Raw genomic sequence first — 11,186 nt, 5'->3', positions numbered from 1 at the left:
TTTTTGCTGTAAAAGGTTTAGAATATCACCTGTTTATGGATTGTATTGACGTCTTAACGGTATGAAAAAAATACAATGTACTGTTGAGAAAGTCGTCTATACAATGTTGGAATTACTTTTTACCACTTTAATATAAAAAACCCTTTAAAACCAGAATACCTATAACTGCCCGCTAACTTGGCGATTGTCCTTTTTCACCCGGCATATGAAAGACGGGCGTGAGTGTGAAGAGAGCAGTAGAAAAGATAGTAAAAATACAATCAAGTAAAGTTAAAATATAATCAAGTATTTTCTGACATTTCAAAAACCTTACTTTTACCATTATGGATATAGAGCAAAAGAGGGCAAAAAACTTGTTTGTTGTATGAGACCCCCCATTAATCATTTATTTTATTTTAATTGGACTATTAGCTTTTATAGCGACAACAAAAGTACATAATTTGTAAAAAATTAAAATATCTATTATCTAGCTATTGCGGTTCTCGAGATCTAGCCTCGTGAAACACGGACGGACGACAGACAGCCAGCGAAGTCTAGACTCATTAGGAATAGGCTCCCGTTTTCATCCTTTAGGCAAGGAAACCTAAAAACTGAAAAGTATAATATAACTTTATTAAATAAAAGAAAAGATTTTTATGTTTGTGGCTTTGCAAGAACATTAAAAATGAGTTTCGACTACATAATAATTCATTTACTGAGCACTAGAGAAATAATCAGCTACAGATTGGATTTATTGGGTACCATCGTCCACATGCGTCGTTACATACTAAAAAACACTTTACGCTTGCCGTTTGTGTAAGTGTGAACTACCCAAAATATGAAGTTTTATATTTGTTTTTCTTGTGCTCATTGCCGAGCCACTATAATAATTATAAAATACAGAAAACTATTGATAAATTCACTGAATGTTGATTTAAATTACAAAATAAGTTGAAGGCTTGGCTTGAATGTGATCTGAAAACTTTTTACGATAGATATATTGCATGGCTATGCAATATTTTGCTTGGCTCCTTTTTACATTTAATGTTTTGGTGGGATATAACATTTCTAAAAACAATTTATGTATCGCTTGCGGAACCCTAAAGATATTAATGGCTGATCTGCCTTTTTAATTTTCCACTTCAAATACTGTACTTATAGCTAATTTTACTAGCCGAAAGCTTTGAAGTTATCTCGAATAACTCGATCAGGGATCGAAAGCCAAAACGTACCTACAGTTTCGTTCTTACCGGTAAATATGACAGTCTCTTTCCAGGCTGCTTTAAGCAGTTCGTAGTTTAATCAAAGACTTGTTTCAGTGAAAAATATATATTATTATTCAACAAAGGCACATATTTGTAACAAAAACAAAACAAATGTAAAGAGGGTGCGCCCGCGTAGAGGACGCCACTTGTGTATCAACGGCGGACGCTGCACGAAGATGACTTGGCGCGCTGGATCTTCTTCAGGAGGATCTACAATTATAAAAAAGAGGATATAACTTTTATACCTAAGTTATTTTTAAAGAAAGGAAAGTTAAGGCTAGTTGGATATTTTTTTAGAACTGCGTAGATTTTAAAAGCCTCAAAAAAATATTAAAAAAATATTTAATTCATGAACTGTGCGACGCTATTGGCTATTGCCAAACTATAGGTACGATAGCCAAACTATAGTTTGTGCGTTTTATGATGATCTGGGTGACACATTATAATTGACAATAGTAGGGAAGTTACCTAAGAAAATTAATCGATAAAGGAATTGCAATCGAAATTATCGATTTCGTACTGACGTTTCAGTGTGGCGCCAGCGATTTAAAATGGCCGCTCTTTTTATCGATTTGATTTCGATTCAACAGTGTCAATCTCTATTGGCATAAGTTCCATTTCATGCATCTGACATTTTTCAAATATTTTCGTAACAATAATTTTCACAGTTAAAATTTATAATTTTATATTAAAAAGTTAGCATTTAGCAACTTTTCATTTTTATTCATTTTGTTTTTGTAGATGGAATATAATTTATTACATTTTGATTTTTTTTTGTTTTCTTGTAAAAAAAACCCGTAGCAAGGAATATGAGAAGTGTCACCCATATCATCTTAAAACGCACATATATATAGGTGCTTGGCATGTGCGCTATTTTTTGTCATTTCTTTAATATAGAATACAAGAGTGCTGGGTGCAGCTTTCAAGCTTGTAGGGATCGCAGACACAATAGATTTTCAATTATTATTTATTATGCGTCACTAGCCGGGTGCCGCTTGGGGATTGATGGATTAATTCTATTTTATTGGCATTTGGCAATTGGCATACAGCTTTCGTAAAATATAACTGTCTATAGAAGAATATAGACAGTTGTAATTTAGGTACGAAAGTTAGCAGCTTAAGCGTTTGCATAAGCTGCATATTTAAATAATATGCGGAGTATCACACTTATTATAAAGGCGAAAGTTTGTAAGTATGTATGTTTGTTACTCCTTCACGTTTAAAGGATTGGAGGTATTTTAATAAAATTTGAAGTTAGTTGATACCCTAGATTAACACATAGGCTACTTTTTACTTTGAGATTTATATGTCCAGTGTCACACATTCAATATCACTTTATCAGGGCGAGCGAAGCGAGCCCTAGTATATCCCACAACCTTTACATTTTGTGGTACACTTTACGGAAAAAGCCTATTGATTTGTGCTTTAACATAGTAATTTATATTTATGCGTAGATGTGTTATCATCAGTCAGTCAAGGTGTGACGACGCGAGCCCTCACAAAGCTCGGCTTTTAATAGCTAGTTAATTACTACCGCGATGTTAGACGCGGACGTGGTTTATTATTCCCTAATAAACCGCGTGCAACACCGCGGGCGGCGGGGCACAGCTAGTGGTCAGTACGTACCATATTGTCATGGTCAATTTTCCTCTGCTGCACCTTCCTGTGCACGGCGGCAGCGGGCACCGGCCTCCACACGGGCCGGTCGCGCGGCGGGATCGACGACTTGCTGTTTAGTATTACTAGTTTAGTAGACAAGTTGATTCCTAGGCAGATGGGGACCTACGTAGTTTGGTCGCGTAACGTCGAACCCAGCCGACAGATCACAGTTGAGTTAATCATTGACATGACCCGACCAAATAACGTTGGTCTGTCATCTGCCTAGGAATCAATTTCCGCTCGATGGTACATTTTTTAAATTATTTTCAAATACATTAAAAAATGTGCAGCCTTATTGCAGCTAAAAATGAAGAAAAGTTTATGTTTTCACTATTTGGCTGATAGGCTGCGTTTCCACCAGAGATGCGTGTTTCGAGGGATGTGTTTTTAAGATCCAATAGCATCGCCGCGCTGAGCGATGTCACGGCAATCTCACGTCAATGAAGCGATTCTATTGATTCTCAAAAGCACGTTCCTCGCAACACATCTCTGGTGGAAACTCGCTGAGCGTCGCCCGTCGGCGCCGACGGCCAACGTATGAAACTCTAGGAAGCGTTTTTGAAATAACTCCTAGCGGTCTGCGGCCTGCACTGGAATTTCATATATTTCGGTGTTGGCGCCGACGATCAACTAGCGGTCAGCGCGACAGTGAGGGCTCCCACACAAAACTGCGAATTCGCATCGCATCGCATCGTAATGTCATTTTTATTATGAATTTTGTCGCAGGTATTTGCGATGCGATGCGATGCGATTACTTGTGAAAGCCTTAAAATCTGACTTGTCTATAGCAAGTATATATAGCGGCAGATTTAACAGGATGGGGGATGGGGTTTGGCTAAGGGGGCACGTGCAATCTGGAATCTGGATCCGCCCCTGCATTATTACCTGTTCCTGGCGCTCAATATCTTGTTGAGTAGTATGTGATTGTGCCGCTCTATGTCGCGGAGCCTGTCGTTGGAAAACGACATGTTTACTCGACGACTCCTGGTGATTGTTGAGGTGGACCTGAAAATAAAATAGCGCGATGCAGGACTATGGCGCAGGTTGTTCTGCCACAGGTGCAGTAAAATTTATGTTTAAAAAAAGAGTATAAGAATATCTCACACAATCATTATTCATCTGTAGACCACGTACAACTTAAAGGTCGCATCGCGAAACTGGAGAGGTCAAAAACGCATGTGTACAATAGGTAGGTAAGGTAGCTGTAAGCTGTATAATATAATGTACCGTACCATAACCGTCTAATTGCGATCCACAATATCTATAATAAACACTCGAGTTATCACTAATGAATAAAGATTGGAATTCTTCCTACTCCTCCTATTTTCTTCTGTTTAATTTCGTTGCAGGACCCAACACATTTTTAGCATGTCCCTCGGGCTCCCTGAGATCATATCAAAGAGTTTTCGTGGTTGGATACCGCTGTCGATCCTGGCGACACAGGAGATACAGTGGTGGGAATGTGTGGTGGGCGTAATGAATAATGATTATTATAGTTACTCTAATGTCCAATAGCGTGTCACCGTCGCGCGTACTCGCCCCGCTCTATCCTAGGCTCCTAGCCTAGGTCACTCCTAGCCTTGGTGGGCCTAGGAGTCCTACGCCCACCAAGGAGATCTCAAAATCTACAACAGCTCATGTTCGGTTTCCCTATGTTTGTAGCGAGCAAACTAAAGGTTGTACGAAGCCTACTAATAGTTTTTCAATTTTCCGAAATAGGTATTTACCCAAAATCTGACGATCTCGCTGATATCGACGGTGGCTTACTGAAATTGCCTGAACAACTTTTCGACAATTTTAATGGAGGCTTGTCAATTTTGTGTTCAGTGATTTTGCTCGGTTGTGGTTGTATGCCTTCTTCCTTATCACTCGATTCCTCATCGAACTCGTCTGAATAATTGTCTTCGTTGGTGGCATCGTTTGTTTCAGAGCTAATATTATTTCTACTCAGTCTTTCGTCGGGTTCCTCAAAAGTCAAAAGTCAAAAATTTTTATTCAGATAGATAAAAGAAGCCAGCACACAATGGCTCATGGTGGCCCACTGCAGACCACGCCAATACGCACGAATCCTGGAAATCGTCCGCCATCATACACCATTACCCCGTGCCCGTCTACACAACGACGACGGCGCTTGTAGTGGGCTGTGGGCCAGCATGGACTATTGTGATGAGGCACAACTTTTTGCAGTACATCGAGTCTACAATACGTACCTCATAAACGCAGGTCTCCATGCATGTATTTGGAGGTCGTTTCACAGCGTCCACGATACAGCCCATCTCAGACAGATGCTGTGATAACTCATCGATGTTGTTATTATTTTCCTCCTGGTACTGTTTGGATTTTATATTATTAGAGTCGCCAGAGGAATATTCTGCGTCTATATACTGACTGGCATCTACATTACTGCTGTAAAGTGCCATGTTGCGAAGCGTGCTATTGAAGGCAGCAGCTAGAAATTAGACATTACTGTGCATTATTGTCTAAAGATATAAAATCTAATGCGAAAAGACATCAAATTTAACTACTTAGGTTGTATTAGGTACTACACCTTCTACTTTTAATATGGAAATTAGAAAGTGCTACATAAACAATAATATTCAACCCGGGAAGGCCTTCAAGGTGTTGAAATTTAAATATATTTTACATTCCATTTGTTACAATAAACTATCAAAATTACCCTTACCTTTTGTCAAAATATTTATTCATATAAAAACTAAGTGGTAGATAAAATTAATATTCAGTTATTGCGAATAACAATAGCTAAATACAAAAATGTATATTTTTAATTATTACGATTCTGTATGCAATAAATCAATATTTAAAAACAATATCCATAGCAACGACGGAAAACAAAATTAGCGCCATTTGATTTTTTTTGTTTGAAGACATCAAGAATAAATGGATACAAGCAAAGTAACAAAAAGCTTTCAAAAAAATACGCAGTGGCTGGTGGCCGGTGGTGTACAAGAAAAATATTATGAGTCAAAGAAACTGTCAATGTCAGAGTGTGAGCAGAGTTGTCACTTGTCACTTGTCGTCAATGTGTCAAAATTGAAAACAGAAATCTAAAATCTCACAGAAATCGTAGAACTCCAATTTCCAGATAATTTGGAGGAAAATTCGTGACGATTTAATTAATAAGTCTGGATGATACGTAGAAAAGCTTACATTATGGGGCGTATGTTGGTAGAAAAACATAACGAGTGGAAATTTTAACAAATTGGAACAGAAAAGAACTAAACTTCAGTATGGTGACTATAATAAAAAATCAGCTACTTAAACATTTATCTAGGTGGGTACAACATACTTTGTTTATCTAAAGTAAAACAACGCAGGAATCAATTCTATTTTTATACAATCTACAGTCCTCTAGCAAGGGAGAAGACAAAGAGATGACTTTTGAAATCTTGTAAACATCTTTGTCTTATTGTTGGCGCTCACGAGTACACCGGGTTTCAGGTATACTAAGAACCTATCACCGGAGCAGATCTCATTGTCGGCACTTCGTGGGTCAGGGGAGCTCCAAGACCTGACCTTAGAGGAAGACTTGCTCACAGAGTTACTAGAACTCCCTGGGTGGGTGAGGCTCACTTCCGCCAAATGTAACAGAGCGTCATTTAGAATACAATGGACCAAGCTCAAAACAGTTCCTATAGTGCTGGTAAGTTCCTTTCTCATGTATAATTTTTGATGATTACTTTTAGAATTATTTTTAGTAATTAGTTTTAATATACACTAGAAAGATACTTTCCTTTCCAAAAGTAGTCTATATCTCTCTGAGGATTACTCCATACCCATGTCAAATAATTTTCGATTTATTGTTGGTAAAATTGGTAAAATATAAAATGTTGGTAAAATAGCATACTACGTTTTAACAATTTATGCATTTTAGGGATTCCACTAGCTGAGGCTTTAAAATTTATTACAAAATCTTAATTTATTGCAAAATACATATATATATCAATCTATTTTATTTGTACCCCATGAATATATTAATCTTATTTTATTTAATGTAGATTACAATCTACAGTTGTAGTGTAGTTTTTTAGATCTACAGATCTAAAAAACTACACTACAACACACAACTTGCAACAACAATATTTGTTCAAACAAACACAAAAACAGTTCATAATAATTTAAACATGGAACAACAGTGAAATAAAACTGATATGAAACATATAAATAAAAATTCTGTAATTTAATCATATTATACATTTTTTTAATGACCAGTTCAGCTATAAAAAATATCTTATGCTGCTGTCATTACATTACATTTTTGAGCATTATGCTCTTAAGCAATATATCATGTGTTGCAATTTGCAAATAGTTCATTTCATTTTTTTAATAATATTATCAATATGACAAATGCTAAAGCATGAAGAGATGTTATCTCTTGTAGAGCTGAAATTATTTTATAAAGTTTTAAATGATTCTTAGATTCCCGGGGAGTAAAATGAATAGGTTTATCACGTAATATACAAAGTTTTCCATTTAATACCATCTGCAAATCTGTTAGCAAAACAAAAGTTGTGGCAACATTTTGTTTCTATAAAAAATTAAGGACAAGACAAAGAAACTTAGTTGCATGAGATGCGCACCATTGAGCAATGGCCTTGGATATTTGGCATTGGTTTTGTTAGCTTCTCATCACCGATCAGTTAATTGTACACGTGCGTCGCGCACGCCACGCGATTACGTTAATAATTCATGAATGTTCCTCTGAATGTTATTTGATTTGCTTGAACTAGGTAAATATTATGTTAGTTTTGACTCAACATTGATCCTTTCCGTTGGCTACAGGCTAATGCTTACTAATTTATTTCAAAAGCTCTCATATCGTAGCTGTTTACTTCACAGCTTGTTTTTTGCGGCTTACTTTTAACTACTGATACTGGTCAAGGTTTTCGTCATCTATTCGTCTTTAATTGTAAAAATAGACCAAGTGTGAATCGGACTCGCGCGCGATATCGAGCGAATCCTGTTCCTCTTGATTTTCAAAAATGTATTTTTATACGGGAACCCCCCTATAATATTTCTTTATTCATTACAGAATTTAGACGAAGTGCATATAGCTCTAGAAGTATGCGAGGAGCCGCGACCATTGAGCCAAAATGCAGGAGCGGCGGCGATGGGCGGAAAATACAGTTACATACACAAGGTATGCGTTTTATATGAAGAAGATTACGTATTATAAAACAAAGTCGCTGTTTACCTCCCTACATTTATGCTTTTCGTCAAAATTTGATTATCGCGCGTGAGCCTTACATTTTTTCGGGATAAAAATTATCCTATGTCCTTTCCCGGGACTCAACAATCAACCGATTTCGCTGAAATTTGGTATGGTATCTCCATACCAAATATGGTATCTCCATACCAAATTACAGCGAAATCGGTTTAGTGGTTTGGGCGTGAAGAGGTAACAGACAGACAGACACATTTTCGCATTTATAATATGTATGGAAGTATGGATCACGCAACGGATTGTGATGCTACCTCTATTAGTTATAGAAATTAATCGACTGATTCAAGAGAAAGGTTTATAATATGATGTATAATGCATTATCCATACTTCACGATGACATATAATAATAATAATGTGACAAAACAAAGTTTATCGGGTCAGGCAATTAACTAATATTTTACATGTACGTAAAGGCTGTTTAACATGCAATGCTTAGTTGTTACTTGTAACTACAATCTATTAGCCTAGATTGTTTCTATAATATCCATAGTTGTACTTCGCGGCTTCTCGGCTTATCTGTAAGTAGAACAGTCAACAGGCCGTAATTTATTACTCAAGATAGTGATGGCCAATACCTAGTACTAATGAAACAATACTATTCTCAAATTGCTGAATTCTGTCTGTAGCGGTCATTAACCTCCTGTCAAAAAACTTGTCATATTTCATTGTTTTCTATACAAAACTGCGACTGACAAGGAAGTGACAGATGTTTCTAGTCTAAGGGCGATATTGTATTTTACATAAAGTTAATAAACCTAGCGGAATAAAGAAACAATCCCGAGCTGTCAAACGAAACCAAAATTGATTTACATCTGTGTGTACAAATCTGTTTACGTGTGTGTGAAAATTATGTTCCTACATACATTTTTCTTAGAGCTCAAATTGTCAACGTGCCGATAAGTGCAGACTGAATGTCAAAACAGATGAAAAAAAGGATTCTGCCACGTCAAATCACGCATCTCTTTCTACCACGCAGTGTTACTTATAGTGCCATCTCGCTTGCTCAGATCTTTGTTTCTCTATTCCGCTAGGTATATTAATTTTATGGTATTTTTTATACTCTATGTGAATTCGAACTCATTAACAGTTCGAAATTATCATATTAAGAGCTACCAAGATGTTTTCCGATTAATCTATAATAGTATGTGTCATTATAAGAATTCTTTTTTTTCTTAAGTTTACAGAATACAGTGCGAGCTCCTAGACTAGAAAAGTCAATGACCACTGGTGCCACCTTAAATTATTTTGACTATAGATAGCCGATGCAATTGGAGTATAAATTATTTGATTAAATGAACCAACGTTATAGAGGTCCGAATTGGTTACAGGAAACTAGAGTCTAGGTAATAAGTATCAATACAGTTGTGTCTTTGTTTTCTATTTCGACAAAGTAGGTATTATGGCTATTGTTTCTCTTGATGTCGCACTCTTTAAAACCTCATGACTCTTCCCTTAACAAGCTATTGCTTTACTATTTAGGTATTGATGATGAATGCTGATATCATATTTCAAATTGAATCATTCTGATATTCTATTCAAATGCATTTTTGAACCACCATTGTTTAAAACTATTATTATGTGCCGAGGTATCTATTGTTTTCAATTGTAATAAGATTGCGGACACGTTATTTTTTTTAATGAAATAAGGGGGCAAACGAGCAAACGGGTCACCTGATGGAAAGCAACTTCCGTCGCCCATGGACACTCGCAGCATCAGAAGAGCTGCAGGTGCGTTGCCGGCCTTTTAAGAGGGAATAGGGTAATAGGGGAGGGTAGGGATGGGAAGGGAAGGGAATAGGGCAGAATAGGAAAGGGAATAGGACAGGGGATTGGGCCTCCGGTAAACTCACTCACTCGGCGAAACACAGCGCAAGCGCTGTTTCACGCCGGTTTTCTGTGAGAACGTGGTATTTCTCCGGTCGAGCCGGCCCATTCGTGCCGAAGTATGAAGGATATAATGCTAAAGGTGGCCAATGGCCATACACGGGACAATTATAATCGTAACGATTTATCTCCTCGATGTTAAAATCGAACGACAAATTGTACGTATGTGGCAATATCGTAAACGATTTTACGTTCAAAAGATCGATTGGACGAATTTCTTGACGATCGATCGAAACGACAAATTGTCCCGTGTATGGGCACCTTTACACTGACTAACTGAGAGATTGGCCCGTGCAGGTAAACTGGAGCGTGTGCCCCGGACAGCAATGAAACAAATATTCGACATTAAACATAGCATTTTTACTGTCCCGAATCTGACACTCGTACATACTGACAAGGCCTTACACGGTGACTGCGCGTCACAAACATACATCGACTTATATACACAAAGCTGCTGACACTCGCACATTCACACATACATGGTCCTGCATATTATGTATTTGTTAACGACTCAGGTATAAGTTGTCTAATAAACAAGTTATTATGGTTTCGTATGAGTGTAAGTCTTAAGTATTAGTGAAACAATGTTCCACCACCTTTTTGCTTAAAGGTGGTAATGGCTCAGTAGGAGCTTACGCTGATTCTTCAGGCTGGGTGATTTTCGAAACCGTTGGTAGGACTATTCTTTATGTTATGTAGGTAACACACAGCATGTTATATTTTAATACCTCAATCGTGGGAATCGCAGACACAATAGATTTTCAATTGTTATGCGACAGCCGGCTGCCGCTTGGGGATTGATGCGTTAATAAGATCTGAAAGTGTTATTGAATAATCTAATCGAATATGTTAATTTCAGGTAATAGACGGTATATCAGTTGCTGTGAATCTAGTCCAGATTGACTTCCGATGTGATGCGTTCACCAGTAGTGTTCAAGTGAGTTTATATTCTTGTGGTTAATTTAGGTACTGTACACTGTATAGAGCGTTGAAACTTGAAGCATAAATTTAATGAGGACTAAGTGCGAGTTTTCTTCCGTGTGCAAATGACGTAGAATGGAATTGGCTATCATTGTTTTCATGCATTTGAAACTGTCGGTGTGTTTTTCGATATTAGGGTGCTTATCCTGTCATGGATGTCATGGTCTGATCCGCAT

At 37.3% G+C, this 11,186-nt stretch overlaps 2 protein-coding genes across 4 annotated transcripts in view; one reads left to right on the top strand and one right to left on the bottom strand.

Moving 5' to 3' along the window:
• Positions 1-1,322: 1,322 nt before the first annotated feature.
• LOC121726189 lies at positions 1,323-5,698 on the bottom strand. Of its 2 annotated transcripts, XM_042113421.1 has the most exons (6): positions 5,587-5,698; positions 5,114-5,352; positions 4,631-4,869; positions 3,789-3,908; positions 2,871-2,973; positions 1,323-1,454 (listed from the first exon to the last, which is right to left on the bottom strand). In XM_042113421.1, exons 2-6 carry the CDS (start codon positions 5,321-5,323, stop codon positions 1,398-1,400), a joined length of 729 nt encoding a protein of 242 aa, XP_041969355.1. In that variant the 5' UTR covers positions 5,324-5,352; positions 5,587-5,698; the 3' UTR covers positions 1,323-1,397. The 2 variants fall into 2 exon arrangements, with proteins under 2 accessions (XP_041969355.1, XP_041969356.1); XM_042113422.1 differs by lacking the exons at positions 1,323-1,454; positions 2,871-2,973 and adding an exon at positions 2,996-3,026.
• A 249-nt stretch (positions 5,699-5,947) lies between these two features.
• LOC121725884 (UHRF1-binding protein 1-like) overlaps positions 5,948-11,186 on the top strand; it is a 28,344-nt gene continuing 23,105 nt past the window's right edge. For both annotated transcript variants that reach the window (XM_042113043.1, XM_042113042.1), the window contains exons 1-4: positions 5,948-6,195; positions 6,363-6,564; positions 7,954-8,061; positions 10,889-10,966. In XM_042113043.1, the coding sequence (XP_041968977.1) occupies positions 6,152-6,195; positions 6,363-6,564; positions 7,954-8,061; positions 10,889-10,966 (432 nt within the window). In that variant the 5' untranslated portion in view covers positions 5,948-6,151. The remainder of the gene's footprint in view (positions 6,196-6,362; positions 6,565-7,953; positions 8,062-10,888; positions 10,967-11,186) is intronic.

Source organism: Aricia agestis, chromosome 4 (genome assembly GCF_905147365.1).
Source record: "Aricia agestis chromosome 4, ilAriAges1.1, whole genome shotgun sequence".
Lineage (NCBI taxonomy): Eukaryota > Metazoa > Arthropoda > Insecta > Lepidoptera > Lycaenidae > Aricia > Aricia agestis.
This window is presented reverse-complemented; position numbering and strand designations above follow the sequence as displayed.

Coding starts and splice junctions, on each gene's coding strand:
- LOC121726189 (XM_042113421.1), bottom strand. CDS start 5,323: ATGGCACTTTACAGCAGTAATGTAGATGCCAGTCAGTATATAGACGCA. Junction 4,870..5,113: donor TGGAGACCTGCGTTTATGAG/GTACGTATTGTA, acceptor TTGACTTTTGAG/GAACCCGACGAAAGACTGAG. Junction 1,455..2,870: donor AAATTGACCATGACAATATG/GTACGTACTGAC, acceptor TTATAATTGTAG/ATCCTCCTGAAGAAGATCCA.